Source organism: Panthera onca, chromosome C2, assembly GCF_046562875.1.
Source record: "Panthera onca isolate mPanOnc1 chromosome C2, mPanOnc1 haplotype 2, whole genome shotgun sequence".
Lineage (NCBI taxonomy): Eukaryota > Metazoa > Chordata > Mammalia > Carnivora > Felidae > Panthera > Panthera onca.
The window spans coordinates 131,678,373-131,697,638 of NC_138347.1; the positions used below are offsets into that span (position 1 = coordinate 131,678,373).

Below are 19,266 nucleotides of genomic sequence, written 5' to 3' on the forward strand. Positions count from 1 at the left end.
AATCTCCTGATGATCTGTTGGATATTCATAAGTGGCAGAATGATCCCACCTTTAGGTTTTATTTCAGTTGTAATAATGAGTTATGAATAACTGATCACTGGGTAATAAATTATTCAGGCAAGCAGGCAGTTTCCAAGGAATCCTGGAGTGAGTCTAGCTAATGGCATAATACAAGTCAGTGGCAGCTGCTGAGGGGACACCCCACAATTACCCAATGCCGCAGAGGCATGGGTAGTTGGTGCCTCTCAGCGTGGGCTTTCCAATGAGGAGCCACACTAATACCATCTGAATTTTCATAAAGTAGAAATCCCCATAGAGTACTCTAGTGTCTTTCCAAGTATGGTTATGAAGTATTGAGCGTGACTTCTTCATCCGTTAAAGCAGGATATTTGTTATCAGCTGAGTACAACCTTGGCTGCTGAAACTAGTGCTGAACCAAAAAACTGTGAAATCAAGAATGTATGTCTACATACATGCACGCACACACACATACATATGCATGCACGTGTGTGTGCACATATACATATATATAGTTTTCAGGTATATTATGTACATGCAGATGTACACACATACACAGAGGTTTTTTTTCAATATATGAAGTTTATTGTCAAATTGGTTTCCATACAACACCCAGTGCTCATCCCAACAGGTGCCCTCCTCAATACCCATCACCCACCCTCCCCACCCTCCCACCCCCCATCAACCCTCAGTTCTCAGTTTTTTTTTTTTTTAATTTTTTTTTTTAACGTTTATTTATTTTTGAGACAGAGAGAGACAGAGCATGAACAGGGGAGGGTCAGAGAGAGGGAGACACAGAATCTGAAACAGGCTCCAGGCTCTGAGCTGTCAGCACAGAGCCCGACGCGGGGCTCGAACTCACGGACCGCGAGATCATGACCTGAGCCTAAGTCGGCCGCCCAACCGACCAAGCCACCCAGGCGCCCCTTGCTCTCAGTTTTTAAGAGTCTCTTATGCTTTGGCTCTCTCCCACTTTAACTTCCTTTTTTTTTTCCTTCCCCTCCCCCATGGGTTTCTGTTAAGTTTCTCAGGATCCACATAAGAGTGAAACCATATAGTATCTGTCTTTCTCTGTATGGCTTATTTCACTTAGCATAACACTCTCCAGTTCCATCCACGTTGCTACAAAGGGCCATATTTCATTCTTTCTCATTGCCACGTAATACTCCATTGTGCATATAAACCACAATTTCTTTATCCATTCGTCAGTTGATGGACATTTAGGCTCTTTCCACCATTTGGCTATTGTTGAGAGTGCTGCTACAAACATTGGGGTACAAGTGCCCCTATGCATCAGTACTCCTGTATCCCTTGGGTAAATTCCTAGCAGTGCTATTGCTGGGTCATAGGGTAGGTCTATTTTTAATTCTTTGAGGAACCTCCACACTGTTTTCCAGAGTGGCTGCACCAATTTGCATTCCCACCAACAGTGCAAGAGGGTTCCCGTTTCTCCACATCCTCTCCAGCATCTATAGTCTCCTGATTTGTTCATTTTGGCCACTCTGACTGGCGTGAGGTGATATCTGAGTGTGGTTTTGATTTGTATTTCCCTAATAAGGAGCGATGTTGAGCATCTTTTCATGTGCCTGTTGGCCATCCCAATGTCTTCTTTAGAGAAGTGTCTATTCATGTTTTCTGCCCATTTCTTCACTGGGTTATTTGTTTTTCGGGTGTGGAGTTTGGTGAGCTCTTAATAGATTTTGGATAATAGCCCTTTGTCCAATAGGTCATTTGCAAATATCTTTTCCTGTTCCGTTGGTTGCCTTTGAGTTTTGTTGGTTGTTTCCTTTGCTGTACAGAAGTTTTTTATCTTCATGAGGTCCCAGTAGTTCATTTTTGCTTTTAATTCCCTTGCCTTTGGGGATGTGTCAAGTAAGAAATTGCTACGGCTGAGGTCAGAGAGGTCTTTTCCTGCTTTCTCCTCTAGGGTTTTGATGGTTTCCTGTGTCACATTCAGGTCCTTTATCCATTTTGAGTTTATTTTTGTGAATGGTGTGAGAAAGTGGTCTAGTTTCAATCTTCTGCATGTTGCTGTCCAGTTCTCCCAGCACCATTTGTTAAAGAGACTGTCTTTTTTCCATTGGATGTTCTTTCCTGCTTTGTCAAAGATTAGTTGGCCATACGTTTGTGGGTCTAGTTCTGGGGTTTCTATTCTATTCCATTGGTCTATGCACATACACAGAGTTTTTATGTAAGCTAGCCTTTATGCAAAGCTAGCAAAATAATGCCAAAATAAGCTTTACCTAGAGGAAATTATCTGTTTTTCTTGGTTTTCAAAACCCTTTGAATATAACTCACACCTTTGGAGCTCAAAAACTCAACTTCTTTAGAGATAGTAAGTTTAGTTAAAAGGCAACTTCAGTTAGGTGTCAGATATCAAATATCCAAATGCTTTACTTCCTAACTATTGTTAAACTGCCTGCAAATCACATCAGTCATCAATATAAATTTATAAATCACAAGTTCCAAAACTATGATTTTCATTTGTAAAACAGTCCTAAAACTAATAAAACTACTCAATAATCATTGTGCTGAAATATGCTTGAAAGAACATGAATTAAAAACAGATGATCAACAAATGGCAAATCCAATTTTGTAAAAAGCAGACTGGTTGTCTTTCTCCCAAATCCACCATATGTGCATCTGTGCAAGACCAATGAGATGGGAGAGAAGGGAGTGAGGCAATGGAGGACTTCTGGGCCAAAAATCTTCCTCAAATCCCCCCTGAGGGAAGGCACATTTAACTACCTGATTAGGTTTTTAAGGGTTTCTCCAAATTCAAACTAATAGGGAATGGAAATGTCAATCAAGCTGTCATTAAAATACTGAGTGCCCACCAAATATTGGAGAAGCTGAGGAAACTGACACCCAAACACATTCTAATCAAAGCTTAATATTCCAAATTTTTGAATCTTAGAAATTGGGAAACCCAGCATACATGATAAGAGTATCAACATAAACCTTAAACTTCCTCATTTGCTCAATAAAGGTCATGAGAAGCAAAGACTATAATTGTTCTCTTACTAAAAAAAAAAAAGAATATTGATTGCTCTGAACCTGAAGATTAAAAAGCAACATTCAGGGGTGCCTGAGTGGCTCAGTTGGTTAAGTGTCTGACTTTAGCTCAGGTCATGATCTCACAGCTCCTGAGTTTGAGCCCTACATCAGGCTCTGTGCTGACAGCTCAGAGCATGGAGCCTGCTTTGGATTCTGTGTCTCCCTCTCTCTCTGCCTCTCTCCATTTGCAGTCTCTCTCTCTCTCTCTCTCTCTCTCTCTCTCTCTCTCTCTCTCTCAAAAATAAATAAACATTAAAAAAACATTTAGGGGCGCCTGGGTGGCTCTGTCAGTTAAGCATCTGACTTCGGCTAAGGTCATGATCTCACAGCTAGTGAGTTCAAGTCCTGCGCTGGGCTCTGTGCTGACAGCACAGAGCCTGGAGCCTGCTTCAGATTCTCTGTCTCCCTCTCTCTCTCCCCCCTCCCCTGATAATACTCTGTCTCTCTCTCCTCAAAAATAAATAAAAACATTAAAAAAATAAACAAACAAATAAATAAAAAGCAACATTCAGCTTAAACTACCAAATTTCACAATGACTATCACTGGCAACTAAAAAATCAACCAGTTAATGATCTTAGAAGTTTTCATGTATCATGGTCCAGGATTTACATTTTCTAAACACATTTATTAAGGTATAATTGATACACAGTATACTACCCACATTTAAAGTATATAATTTGATAAATTTTTACATTTGCCCATGAAACCATCTCCACAATCACGATAATGAACATGCCATCATACCCCAAAGCTTCCTCATGCCCAAGGTTTTGCTTTTTCAAAACTTCAGGTGGATTTTTCACATAATTACGAAATAACAGCACTGCTGTACCAAATATGTTCTATAGCATGTCAAAGGTTTCATAATTATTCATTCATACTTATGAGTATCAGGTATTAGGGTATTATGAAAGCACCTGTGGAACAAAAAGTGGCTGAGTTCTTATTAAACTATGGAACAGAAATTCAGTGTCATGGTATTTTAAAGCAATGAAAGTCACATAATATTAACTGCTTATTCTTAATACTACATGCAATTTTTTATACAATATACAATTAGTGTAGCACACAAGCTACTTTTAGAACTTTGCATCGTCAACTATGTCTATTTCTCACATAAAGATAAATTTACAAATTACTAGTTCTAAAAACTAAGAAATAACTGACTAAGAAGCTAACCTAAGGGTCGTTTTTCTCCCTTGTTGACTTATAAGTCATCTACATCACTCTAAATTACTATTTAGACATGGATGTCATGGCAACTAAACTTTTTTCCCAGGAAAGTTGGCAGTAATAAAGTGAGCCAGAAACGAATCTCAGTCTGAGAGTTTTCCACTTTCTCATTTCTTTGATGTTTACTTTATAGATGTATCTTATTCCAAGTTCCTTAAAGGTGAATGATATCACAACTCAAATTTTCAGTTCAAAATAGTTATAAGGATGAGTGCTAGCCAAATTGCCCATACCTACTCCTGAGTCAATGCATGTGTCAAAAAAGGAACCAGCTCGGTTCAGAAAGGGCAAAACTGAAAAAAGAAGATGCCTCCCTCAGGTGATCCTGTTGGAGTGAGTGATGGTACAGGGGGACTGCCTGCTGTGTGTCAGGCAGAGTGCTGGGCTGCTTGACCCACCAAAAACTACTGGAGCCTTCACAAGATGGCTGCTTGAAGGCTACTTACGCATGTCATGTTTGCTTTGGGTCAAGAAATTAAAGTTAGAAATTATATTGAAAAATATTCTGACACCAGCCATGAAAAACCCTGGATTTGGTTATTGAGGTTCCTCTGGAATCCATAAAAAATTAGCTCATCTCTCTGAAAAAAGTCCATTTTTGATTGGGAAGGGAGTGAAAACTTGAACTAGTCAATACCTATAAAGTTTTGTTCTTATATATTATGCACTCATCCTTAAAATATTTTGTTTTACCGGGGCGCCTGGGTGGCTCAGTTAGTTAAGTGTCCGACTCTTGATTTCAGCTCAGGCCATGATGTCACGGTTCGTGAGTTTGAGCTCTGCATCAGGTTCTGTGCTAATAGTGTGGTTCATGAGATCAAGCCCTGTGTCAGGCTTTGCACTGATAGCATGGAGCCTGCTTGGGATTCTCTCACTCTCTCTACCCACTCCCCTGCTCTCTCTCGCTCTTTCTCAAAATAAATAAATAAACTTAAAAAAATTTTTTTAAATATTTTGTTTCACTTATTGAATAAATGAAACAAAACAACATTTAAATAGTAGTAGGCTTACACAAATCTTACATTTTAAAAATTGGGAGCCATCAACAAGGACAATGTGAAGGGACCAGCATATCTAATTACATTTTTAAATTATAATTCACCAAAATAACTTATATATTCCCCACCCATCTCATATATTTAAATGAATAATATTCCTTATTTCCTAGGGTATTATTCAGTGTTGACAAAACCATTAGCTTCCCTATTCACAAATCCAGCAAAACATCATTAGAACAGAATGGGATAAGTAAAGAATGTAAAAGTCTAAAAATCTAATATATATACCTTAGTAATTTGCCTACATTCTTTTCCTGTCAACAGTCTACTTGTGGTATTTTCAATAATTCACTTTTATTTTCTTTCAAACAATAGCAATGCAAGAAAAAAAAAGCATTTAAAAAAAAGCCTTTTTGTGTACTGTTGTCTTCTTTCTAAATGTTTCTCAGTGATTCAGTCTTCAAAGCAGGCTTTTTGGCCCCTTGCCCCGGCCAAAATGAAACTGCAGGTTTCCCTGCATCCTACTCATCCTAAAATATTTTATTTATTAGTCATCTATCATCTGTAAATATTAAAAACCAGATTATAAGCTCATGGCTTCTTTTATGCTAATACATGCAGGAAAGGAGCCTCAGGATATGTAAATCACTTACCCCAAAACATCGTCGACTTCATTACCATGATTGAGGCAAGTCAAAGTAACTGTGCACCCTTGGCATTTTATTCTCTTTTTCCTTCCTACCTCCCGAACCTTCAGTGTTGTAAGATGGCCAGAAGCTCAGAGGCTTGACTTTATCACAGACAGAGAACTGGCAAAGCCCAAAGTGAAGTCCAAGTTCAAATTTTCCCTTCCTGCATTTACCTAAAATGAGCTGATGCACAAAATCCTCCAGAATGTGAAATGCTTTAATATCCTTTCATATTACAATGTCTCTTAAAGGATTGAAGATTAAGGGAAACATGATCACTATGGGAAAACCTGATGAAAACTGTTTTCTAGCAGGGCAAATTGGAAAGAAATCATTCGTTTCCTCCAAATTGTTTTCATGACTCCATTGCATAAACCACTGAATCCTATTAAACTAAGTCAGCCCACTCAATAACCCAATCCTCCCATCACAGATACCCACTGGGGAGAAAGCCCTGGTACAATACAGGAATAATAGCTTTAATAAGAGTACATAAAATGGGCTCAAAGTTGGACTCATTAAATTTAATGTTTTGTTTAGAATGAGTCAAAACTGAAAGTACAGATATGCTAAAATGATTAAATAAGTCAGACAAATCCACAAAGAGGTGCTCGTGGTGCAATACATGCATACTAGCTTTGCAAAAGGCTACCAGCTATTAAATAGCAGAAAGTACTGTCACATCCTGAATCACTGAAAGCTTGTTTCAAGTATTATAAAACTCTATGCATACTGGTAAGAACTACTACTCATTCTTAATTATTTTTTGACACTGTCAGGCTACTATAATCAATTTATTAATTCGCTAAGAGGAAATAATGTCCTGTCTTTTTATAAACAGTGAAAATGTATACACAGAAAAGGCAGCTTTCAGTGCATTCCTTACAATATGAAAACTGATTTCTCCATTTCTCACTGTGTCAGAAATAAGCTTGAAAATGGATGAAGTCCTTTGTTTTTTCTAATTACAACTGCGTGTGTCAGCATATGTGGCCATAATTCATAAGTGGCCCAAATATGCTTCAGAATGGAACAGAATGCCCATCATTTCTCAGTGATTGAAGCTTGGTTCTTCATTAGTTTTCCAGGGTGATAGCAGTGACAGAAAGGGGATATGCTGCAGTGATCATGATATCAAATCTCTGAGGATGCTAAAGGGCACAATAGTTTTTAACTCCTACTTCAGAGAGATTACTAGAACCAACTACAGGGAGCCAATTGATAGTAAAGCCATACAGCAGACAATTATGCAAGCATTTATTTTTTCTTAATGTTTATTTTTGAGAGGGCGAGCAAAAGCGGGGTTGGGGGGGGCAGAGAGAAGGTGACAGAGGATGCCAGCGGGCTTTGTGCTAAGGGCAACGGGCCCATATGGGGCTCAAACTCACAAACTGTGAGATCATGACCTGAGCCAAAGTCTGAGGCTCAACCAAATGAGCCACCCAGGTGCCCCGCAAGCATTTTAAATGACGCTATTAAGGGGTGCCTGGGTGGCTCAGTCAGTTAAGCATTTGACTCTTGATTTCAAACCATGAGATCAAGCCTAGAGGCGAGCTCTGTGCTGACAGTGAGGAGTCTGCTTGGGATTCTCTCTCTCCCTCTCCTCCCACTTGTACATGTGCACACGCTCTCTAAGTAAATAAGTAAATATTTACAAATAAATAAGGTGATGTTTGTAAGAGGACTTAGTAACATGGGAAAATACGGGGTTCCTAGGACATTTAAAAAAAATATGTGCCATGTCACAAATTTCTAAGAAAGCAATTGGTCAATGTTTTAAACTTAGTTTGAAAGCTTCAGAAACCAGTGTGGATTTGATTACAACTGGGGACTTCATGTCCAGGTTTTGTTCCAACCTTTGTCTTCTTAAACAAGAACAGATGGCACCTACACACATAGCCCATAAAGCTGTGGAACTGGACTTGGTTCCTGGAAGGTTCCTGGTATCTGTGGCAGTGGCAATCATTTACATGGCCTCACAGGCCTCCACTGAGAAGAGGACCCAAAAAGAAATTGGGGATGTCATTGGTGTTGCTGATGTTACAATCAGACAGTCCAACAGGCTTATCTATCCTCGAGCTCCAGATCTGTTTCCTACAGACTTCAAATTTGACACCCCTGTGGACAAACTACCACAGCTGTAAATCGAGGCAGCTGATGTCAAATTCTTATGAACACTGAACTCGGCCTGTTGTACATAGTCCATAGCAAGTGCTGGATTGAGCCTTTCGTTAGTAAGGAAAAACACATGGTATGCATTCCAGGGCTAAATATTAATTGCATGGCATTCTATATGTATACACGAGTGAAACATATTTAATGATATAAATTACTTATTGAATTTGCTTTCTTTTGTAGCAACCTAGGAAATTGTATTTTGGAAGATATTTGAAATTAAGTAATTCTCGGATAAAACGTTTTTCAAAACTAAAAAAGAAAATAATAACATGGGAAAATACTTATATCTTAGTGCTTCAAAAAAAAAAAAAAAGATGCAAACTTATACAGACACTGAACAGAAGCGTTCTCTCGCCCTTTTGCCTCATTCGGTGGTCCTGGAAGTGCAGTCTTCAGGTCAGCAGCAACAGCTGGTAGAGATGCGCATTCTCAGACCCCACCCAGACTTGTTAAGTCACAATTTTGGGAGGAGAACCCAGCAATCTGTTTTAACAGCCCTCCAGGCAATCTTCTGAGGCCCAATAAAGTGAGAAAACCACTAGCTGGTTCTTAATCATCCTTCAGGTCTCAGCTGAAACAACATGTTCTCGGGAAGCCTTGCCTCCCCCAGGGTCACCCTGCCAGCTTAGACGGGTCTATCATACCTCAGAGCAACCAAGACTTTCCTTTCACAATGGTTATGGCAGCTTGTAATTACTTTTATGATTATACAATTAGCATTTTTCCCTCTCACTAGACCAATATTCTAAAGCTTAGCTGCACATTCAAATCACCTGGAAGCTCTCGAAAATCCAGATGCCTGGGGTGTGGTCCAATTAAAACAATGTACTGGGGTATGGCTCAAACATGTATTTTTTTAAAATACTGTGATTCCATTCTTTGGCCAAGGTTGAGAACCACTAAACTCAAGCTCCTTGAAGAGCAGGTGACCAGCAAATAGTGACCAACATCTGTTGAATAAACATGTGGAGTTATTTTTTTTACTTTTATTTATTATGTGGGTGTTTTTTTTAATCTTGCACATAGTACAAAATTACAAATGTACAAAAAGGGTTGAGTGAAAAGTAAGTCTCCTCACTCTCACCCTCCATCTCTGAGGCAACCACTGTGACCAATGCCGTATGTTTCCTTAGAAGAGTGAATAAATATTTGTCAACACGTACGGAAAAGACCAGCAGTTGGGTGGCAGGATTATACATTTTCCAGCTTTATGCACACCTGCACTTTTTATTAAATGTATGTATATTAGTATCAATACAGGAAAAGGAGGTACCCTAAAGATAACTGAATGTACGCATATCCAGAGCTATTTAGGAGATATACCCTGGGTCTGACGGTTCTGAGAAAAATGGTCACTTTGGAATGATGTTCTGTGTTATGAGGAAGAGACCCTTTATTTGGCTTAAACAAATAGCTGTCTATTCCACCCACTTCATTTTGTTTTATTTTCACTTCTGATCAGATATTCAGCTTCTCCAGAACTTGCATCAGAAAATGGTTGAGGGCACATGAAAAGAGATACTATTCATTCTAGGCCCTGAATCAAGAAGTGGTATCACAATTTGCAGATCTGTCTTGCCTGAATTTAGTTAACAGGAAGCCCTATCAAGACTGACCATGACTAGGTATATTAAGATGAAAAGCTGAGGACTGGATCCTAGTGTGGTGGCTAACTACGGTTCTGTCCTGCAAGGCCCTGACCTCCTCAGCTCCATCCCTATTGATGATTGTATCTCAACACCACATGCTGGAACCGGGGTATAAATCTGAGATGCTCTCAGAAGAGACTGCACTTAGGAGAGCTGTCTTCCAATAATGGACCCAGACTCCTGTGGGTTTTATTTTTATGATTGTTGTTACCCTTTTATGACTTTTCACTTCCCTTACTTTTAAGGTCTAAGACCTCTCCCCTCTGCTGTCAGTGCGACTAATTCTAGCAGCAATTCTTAGCCCACTCTCCTCAATCTTGTTTCTGTGGCTGGGTGGGAAATCTGCCCGTTAGAACTTTTAAAAATCTGCTCTACTACAGGCCCAAAAGCTCTCCTCGGAGGCAAGGACCTAGGCTTGAGGCCATTTCTCTAAGGACTTGTTAACCTTTCCTATTTAACTCCAGTCCTTATCTCATACTGTAGATATATGATACTGGGAAGAAATGCTCTGTGGAGAGAGAATGCATTTGCATGTTAACCATGTTGGCCATATTTAGGCAAAGGCCAACGTGTAGGTACACAAATAAAGAAAGAAATATTTGGATATTTACACCACAGGACCAAGAGGGGAAAAAATGAAAGCTCTCTATAATGCACAGAAACTAGCAAAATAAAGACTGTAGGTAGCTAGGAAGGGATCTGGGCACTGGCCATTCCAACATCTCTGAGAGCAACCTGCTACACAAGTGTTTAAACCCCGTACCATTTACTAGTTGTTTTCTACAGGTTAATTCTATCCCTCTTCCAGACTGGAGGCTCCTGAGAGCCAAGCCTTATCTCCTATTGCTTCAGTCTCCTCGCTGGTGTTCAGTACAAAGCAAAGGTTTAATATATAAATTAAATACTTATGAGTCGACAAACTTTTATAAAAGACGACAGCACAAAATCAACTCTAAATAATAATGTCACTGTATTTTAAGTTGATGAAATTTAAAACAGCATTATAACCAGCATTCAATGGTAAGATGAAAATTCTAAATTCATTACAACTGTGGCCATGATTAATCATGTACAACTAATCATGTACAAGTTTAATCATGTATCTTAGGGTAAGGTAAGATTACTTCCTTAACATCTCTTTTCTATTAAGTTACATGCACTATGCTAAGAACCAAAGACCTTCTTAGCTCATCACTTATGGATTTGCTTTTAAAGAAAAAGGTCTGACAGGGGCACCTGGGTGGCTCTGTTGGTTAAGCGTCTGACTTAGACTCAGGTCATGATCTCACAGTTCTTGTGTGAGTTTGAGCCCCACGTCGGCTTCTGTGCTGACAGCTCAGAGCCTGAAGCCTGCTTCAGATTTTGTGTCTCCCTCTCTCTCTGCTCCCCCCACCACCCCACTCACATTCTGTCTCTCTCTCTCTCTCTTAAAAATAAACATTAAAAAAAATTTTTTAACTAAAAATAAAGTCTGACAGCTTAACAAAAATATAAAATTATGAAGTTGAATTAGAACAATATTTAGGAATATGAGTTAACATTATCACATCCCCACCACATTCATTAGACCAGAATTTCTATAATCATGAAAGAAAATATTCCCAAATATTGGTTTATAAATTTCATGATGTAGAATAAAAAAACCTCTGTGTCATTCAATACTCCTTTAAAGTTTAATTTCATACTACTGTGATAACCAAAAAAGGAATGCCCGATCTTTATGCCAAAGAGAAAACTCTCTCCAAACACACACTAATCAAATGTCATGGCTATAGTTTTTTGTTTTTTGTTTTGTCCCATAGCAAATGCAGAAAGTCAATAAAAATGTAAAGGAATGTGGTATTTACACTGTAATTAAAATTCACAAATTCACAGAATATGAAAAATGTCAATGGTAGAGTGATGCCCCCAAGTGGCATAATGATAAATTGCAATACTTTGATGGAAAAGTTAGAATAGCTATATTCCCTTTTGTCAAATTCTTCAATTAAATCTAAAAGTGCATATTACGTAAACCTAGATTTCATAGGGGCTAGTAATAAGTGTCCTGTAGACCACCTCAGACTCAAAGTACACCCAAGTCACTCTTTTAACTAGAGAAGAGATAGTCTGGTATATAAAGGTTATGATATACTTTCCTTATAATCTCAAACAGTTAGGGGTATCTCTGCAAAACAATGAAGGGAGTCAGATCTACTTTGATTTATTAAAGGAGAAGCATTCACAACATTATATAAATCTTTTCAGAAAGCATTATTTTCTACCCATCTCTAATATTAACCAATTCCCTATGTTTATAGCCCAGTATGTAAAGTAGAATCTAAAATTTTATGTAACCAAATTGCTTGGACAATGGGTAGTGCTAATTAATGTGCTTTTCTCACTAACTAAAGATTCAATTGTCAACACTGTGGGGAAAGAATCTTTAAAAAATGAGTTTAGTTTCTGCCTCTGTAACATGTATGAAACATAATCACTGATAAGTTGCTATCTTATATAGCTAAAAAGTCAACATTCTGAGGATCAATTGCTTTTGGACAGTCATAGAGATACAAAAGAATATGACAATAGAATTGTTACAATCTCAAGAAAGATTCTTGAAGAAGATTTTAAAATCACATGCCTGATAGCAGATTGCTTGGAGAGATTTCTCTCTTAAAAGTGGAATACAAAAGAAAAACTTCCTCTTAATAGAGAGTAAAGTTACTGGGTCGTGACTAGATAAAGTTTTGGTAGGCTTCCTTTAATTATTCCTATAACTTGGATTATTTATAAATAAGATGAACCTCAACTGTTATTGAGTGATAATTATATATAAGGTAATGTGATATTCTATATTTTATGCATATATTTACAAATATATCTTATATTTGTTTTTATATTATATATTCCTTATTAGATAATATATGTTTATCTGGATGTTTTATACATACATAGATATTTTATTTAACCCTATTTCAATCCTATGAGGTTTAATACCCATTTTACACATAAGAAAACTGAAGCTCAGATGAGGAACCTGCATAACGACTGGCTTTACATTTGACCCGTTCACCTCCAAACCCTGTGGTCTTAACTGTGACACTTACTGACTTCCTTCTAGCCTTCTAGGATTTTGTGAGCAGCCACAGCCATGATTCTTCATGATTTTAGCAGAGGTGTAAAATCAGATGTCTACAGAGATAGGCAGTGGGTATAAGAGACAGTGAAGAGTGGTAAGACACGGCTTAATTGAAGAGTACAGGTTCTGTCTGAAGGGGGCAGCTGCTACCCAGCTCCAGCCCATATTGGCTATATAGCATCAATGTTAGCAAATGTTACCAAATCTTTTTTTTTTTTTTTTCCAAGAGAAGATGAAAAGCTCAATCTTTCTGAGAATGTACATTTTTAAATACTGGCAACTAATTTAGACTGAAAAAAAATCCCCACTATGCAGGCCAAACAAAACACATCTGAAGGCTGAATGTAGCTTGTATGTAATATGTTGTAGAGATTCTGATGATGAATGATTCCTTTTCAAGAGATTCTACACCAGACTTTTCGGTGTCAAATAATTTGTCAATTATCCTCACTGTTGGATTCATTCCACAGACTGAGGCTTCATCTGCCATCTTCAGTTCAAATCAGGTATTTTTAGACCAATGCAAGTACAGGAAACGTTATTGGCAAATCACATCCCAACCAACCAGCCCCTTCCTCTCTCATTTCTGCACCCTTCCTCCAACACACGCATATACACTACACTCCCATATACTATGGGTGCATATACACCCATCATCTCAAGTCGGAAGCTTTCAAGTTTGGTCTTCATATATCTAATTTTACATTCCTTTAATCAACTTTTTAGCCCTTCTGTGAATTTTCTTAAAATTCTTCATATTCCTTACTCATTAAAGAAACCAAAATTGGATATGATCTTTATGATGAGAGACAGAATGAGAAAAATGTTCACTTTTAGCCCAGAAGACTGATCTATAGCCTGCATAGTTCCAAAAAGGATCAAAGACATACTGGTTGCTACATTCTTTCTTTTTTTTTTTTTTTAAACAAGCTCTAGCCAATTTTATTAACGAAAAATTTTACGTGATTTACTTTTCACCAGTCTGTTCTGGCATGCTTCGAATGATATCAGAATCACCTGGATCAATAATAGCCAGGATGCACACTCTGCAGTATTTCCCACACGCTGTGCCCAATTCAATATTATTGCCGCTGTAGTGATGGACACCAGTTTTGGCCAACATGGCATAGTATTCTATTTCAGATTTCCTCAAGGCTGGGCAGTTGTTGGCGAGGATGACCAGTTTCGCTTTGCCATGTCTGATCATTTTCAGAGTCTGCTTGTACCCCAACACGTACTCCCCACTTTTCATAACGAGTTGGAGCCTAGAGTTGATGGACTCCAGCGACTTTTTCGTCTTCTTTGCGGCCACCATCTTCCTGCCTTAGGTGCGGGGCAGACCCAACCAGAAGCAACCGCCAAAATGGCCGGGAGAGAGAAAAAAAAGGCGGTTGCTACATTCTTAAAGGGTCTCATGACTGCCTGCACATCTCACGAATAGTTAATATCAAGCTGAATGATAAGCACCATAGAAATCTTGTGAAAGTAGTTTTACAAGCAGAAATTCGAAGAAAACCTTTATGATCTACTACTCCCTGCACATCCCCTCCCCCTTGAGCAGTAGGCATGTAACCACCAGCTTCATACAACAAAGGTGCAGTGCAGCTCTTTCTGCCCACAGGTCCTGTCCCTGTGCTATAATAAAAGCACCTTTGTGCACCAAAAACATCTCAAGAATTCTTTCTTGACTGTTTGCCCGTGGCCCCACCTCATTTACAATACGATGTACACAAGTCCTGGGTCAGATTTAGGTCTTACTCTCAGTGTTTCCATAAAGGTACTCTGGTAATTTTCAGAAATTTATCATCCTGTTCTACATGGCTGGAAGAGCACCTCTAGGATTTATGGAAAAGAAGTCTTTGATAGGAGTCGTGAAACCTGTTCTAAGGACACTGTCGTCATTCCTCATAGAGGAATTCAATGAAAACTATGGATTCTTGATAATTACTTTGTAAAATTCTGGACACAGAGACCATTTAAAAGGTTGAGTTTGAAAATAAAATAGCAGCACCAACATTTACTTTTCTAATTCCTATGTAATATTAAGAAGTAGAAAATGTTTATCACACTGATATTAAATCCAATGAGCAAAAGCTAAAAGAATTTTGAGTTGACTTAAAACCTCCAAATAAAAGAATAGATTACAGGATGGAAATTTGTTTGCCTAGAGTTACAGGCTGACATCTTGGATCATTTTTACTCCTGCCTTCTCTTTTTTTCCTGTTTCTGACATACAAGACGTACAAGTTTTTTATCCTAACTCCAATTCCAACTAACTTTTCACTGTAGCAAATTCAAACAACTTCAAGCTAAAAATGAAGATTGATCCTTATCTGTAGCAGACATTTTCTCTACCTTGACAGTTTAACAGTCCCATCAAAATCAAAGAAAAGGAAGTAACCAGAGGATCCTCAATATAAGTTAACTTTAGATGGGAGTTCCTGTTTGATTTAAATGTCCTAATTTGAGAGTTGTATGACTACAGACTGAAAAACCCCTCCATAGAAGAAAGCCAAAGAAAATTAATACCATATTTCCTTTTAGTACACCCTATTCACCTCAAGTGTGAATTACCATTTATTTGCATTTCATAACATTTCTAAAACTGCCTTCATTATAAACAATTCTTACTTTCTCATTCAAGAAGTCCCAATCAAGTTAAGTGGAAGCAACGTTGTAATTGAGACTCCGATATGCATAAAAATCTTATCTCCACTTAATCTACTCCATCTCCCTTCTCTAGGTCGTTCGGGTACTTCACTCACCTACTGAAATGGCTTTAAAAACCTTATCTGGAGACATCATTCCAGAAGCTTTTCTGTTGCTTATTCAATTCTGACCACCTTAAATGCAAAAAACAAACAGTACTCCATATTCTTAATCAGCTAAGAGCTACGCATACAAGGCAGCCAACTCAAAATGCGTATGAAGTATTTTTACTTACAATTCCTCTCCTTGTTTTGCTTTCTTGTCTGAGACCAGATAGACAGTTCCAAAACTTCCACTACCAAGTTTCTGTTGAACTACGTATCTTCTTGCAATCAAGGTCTTTGGATAAGCAGAAAGGGCTATTGGTCCACTCACACACTTAGTAGCCTCTTGGAACTTCAGCATTGCTCCAAATGAGAGAGAACTAGTTTATTTGTTTATAGAAATTTAACTTCGAGTCTCTTAGGAGATCGTCAAATTAATCCAAGTAGCGTCAGTCAATCCCTGAAAGATGAAAAGTCCAGAGATCAGGTCTAAAGAATGTCGACAGATTCCTAACTATGTGTACGTTTCTGACCGTGATACTTGCACCCTGAGTAATGGATTCAATGACACCACATTTAATGACTTGAGAGAAAAATGTTAAAAGGTAGAGATATTGCAGATTCTAATAGAAAACAGTCACAGGAAGAGAGCCTTCCCTCATACATCTGAATGAATATAGCAAAACTGAGTTACAGTTAATCTGTTTAAGATTTATACTCCCCACTTACTTAAAAAAAATCCAAATTTAAGAACATTATAACTTCCTTAAATCTATACATTTGCATTAATCTTTTTGTAATTCTTTTTAAAAAAAAATTTTTTTTAACGTTTATTTATTTTTGAGACAGAGAGAGACAGAACATGAATGGGGGAGGGTCAGAGAGAGAGAGAGACACACACAGAATCTGAAACAGGCTCCAGGCTCTGAGCTGTCAGCACAGAGCCAGACGCGGGGCTTGAACTCACGAACCGCAAGATCATGACCTGAGCCAAAGTCGGATGCTTAACCGACTGAGCCACCCTGGCACCCCAATCTTTTTGTAATTCTTTCTTCCTACCTTATGTCTGTTTTGATTAACAAATAGTGAGTTAGGATTCGGGGCGCCTGGGTGGCTCAGGTCATGATCTCACGGTTTGTGGGTTCAAGCCCCACGTCGGGCTCTGCGCTGACACCTCGGTGCCTGGAGCCCGCTTCAGATTCTGTGTCTCCCTCTCTCTCTGCCCCTTCCCCTGCTCATGCTCTATCTCTCTCTCTCTCTCAAAAATAAATAAACGTTAAAAAAAAAATAATGAGTTAGGATTAGACTAGAAATCAGCATAGAATTTCTTTCTGTAGACATTAAACTATTGTATTTGCATCTATTAGAATACATGTGAAGAGGAAGAAAGACTTCGGAATAAATTCTTTCCCCTCCTAAACAATTTCTGATCCAGTTTCTGAAATTATTATACACACTATGTAGAGAATAATCTCTCTGGATTGGAAACAAGAAGTGTCACAAATCCAGTTCAAACCAAAAATTGTATTTTAATGATAACTGAATATAAATGTGTTGTAATTCCTCAAGAAACTATAAATGCATAGCAGGATTATGAAAAGTAGGGCTATTCCATATGAGTGTGTGCCCAGTAAAGTCATTTCTATTTCATCAAAATGTAAATGTCTTTAGTAATGATGAAGACTGGGTTTTGTTTTAAATCTATGAAAATATGATTTTAAATTGAAGACTGTCTATGCCTTGGAGTCAAGTTTCCATATGCAACTATTCCAAAGCTGTAAGACAAAAACTGCTTGCGTATAATGATAAAACAAGATGTTATCTGTGTTTTGGGGAATATGACCAACAGGCTTCACATGATGGTGGCAATTACAAAAATCCTCAGAATAGAATATAAATGGTAAATGTCCATTTACAGCATTTTTCTTCTTGAAATAATGCATTAATCAGTTCAGTTTTACCTGATGCCAGTCAGAAGTATTCTAGTAACCAGCTTTAAAAAAAAAAAAGAGACAGAGAGAGGTGCTTGGCTGGCTCATCAGTACAGCATGTCACTTTTGATCTCAGGGTTGTGGGTTTGAGCCCCACACTGGGCGTGGAGATTAGTTAGAAATAAAATCTTAAAAAAAAGAAAAAAGGAAAAGAAAGAAACCAAATTATCTTGCGGCTGTGTCTCATGAGAATACTAAAACAACATTAACATTGGGTTAGAACTTCAGAGCTGGTGCCTATACCTCAAAATCCCTGAATAAATAAAAAATTATGTCAGATTATCAAGATCACAGAAAATACTAGTGAAGTCTACTACTGAAAAAAACAACTGGAGAGCAGGCCTCCAGATGTGTATTTTATTTGCTTTCTGTGCTCCCATAAAAGTGATACTTTCTGGCCAAATTAAGCTGTTAAGATAAATGTATGGACTTAACAGCTTTTTCAACTGAAAAGGACCCTTCAAATCACCCAGTAATTCTCCTTATTTTAGAGGTAAGATGAAGGTCCCTGTTTAGTGAGAGACAGAATGGTTCTGAAAGTCCCATTTCCCAGGGGCTCCTATTTGTAAATGAGCTTTTAAACCCAGCAACCTCTAAGCAGTCTGGCCTGGGCCACAGAGTTTCCTTTGGCCCAACCTCCCAGACTCAGCCCGCGCGCCCCCTTCCCCAGGCCACCTTTAGACCGTCGACTCCATTAGTCTCTCTTCAAACACAGAGCTACCCTAGTAGGTAGAGGGCTGTCTAGATTCCAGAACAACCTGTTCTCTTGTCAACGTTCCCTCGCGCCCCCCTCAACGAAGGTTGTGAATGAACTTGAGCGCCAGGGACACACTTCTTTATCTCTCTTTGGCGCCTGTCATCTAGTAGGTGTTCAATAAATTTTTTCAGGGCAAACAAGTGTCCAGCCGACCGACTGTTGCCCAAGGGGGGGGGGGGGGGGGGAGTGTGCGTGGCGCGAGGAGGAAAGAGATTTAGAAAGTTGGATGGGAACCGTGAAAAGGTGAGATTACCTCCTTGTGCAACTGACCCTTAGACAAAAGACATGAGAAGGAGTGTTTATCATAGGTTGAAGTCAAATAGTTCTCCTCCCTGAAATGAGAGGAAGCAGATTTGACACCAGATTCTGCTAAAGTACAACGCTAACCTTAAAGGTAAACTTTAACCTTAAGTTTAACATTCCTTGCCTCAACTTCTTTAAAAAAAAAAAAAAAATTACACTTTCGCAAAGCGGGTTAACATATTTCGAGGAGGCGCCGGCAACCGTTATTCTCCGGAGACTGGAGCAGATCCGGGAGGAAAGGAGCTGAGGGGAGTGAAGAGGTCGTGGGCATGGAGGCCCAGGGATGCGGATCTTGGCTGGGGCAGCCCGACGCCATCACCTTCCCCGGCTTTGGGGAGCCCGGCACGCCCGGAGGAGCGCCCTTTGCCTTTCGCATACCTTTCGCTGTCGAGGGCGCAGGAGCGGCGGCGCCGGGGCAGGCCCACAGTCCCACCCGTAATTGGGACGTACGTTGGGCAGGTCCCTCGTAGGCGCAACAGCACCGCGGAGCTCCAGGGCCTCCCGGCAAGGTTGTTGGG

General features: G+C 38.9%; 1 protein-coding gene and 1 pseudogene across 4 annotated transcripts in view; both read right to left on the minus strand.

The window, feature by feature from the left end:
• Positions 1-19,239, minus strand: part of NEK11 (NIMA related kinase 11) — a 278,066-nt gene extending 258,827 nt beyond the window's left edge. For 2 of the 4 annotated variants that reach the window (XM_078432346.2, XM_078432348.2), the window contains exons 1-2: positions 19,127-19,239; positions 15,889-16,157 (exon numbers count right to left, since the gene is read on the minus strand). In XM_078432346.2, the coding sequence (XP_078288472.1) occupies positions 15,889-16,058 (170 nt within the window). In that variant the 5' untranslated portion in view covers positions 16,059-16,157; positions 19,127-19,239. Of the gene's footprint in view, positions 1-15,888; positions 16,158-18,904; positions 18,993-19,126 lie in introns of those variants that run through there. The other 2 variants (XM_078432347.2, XM_081790131.1) reach the window with 2 other exon arrangements.
• On the minus strand, positions 13,846-14,344 carry LOC132683084 (large ribosomal subunit protein eL30 pseudogene; annotated as a pseudogene).
• Positions 19,240-19,266: the final 27 nt, after the last annotated feature.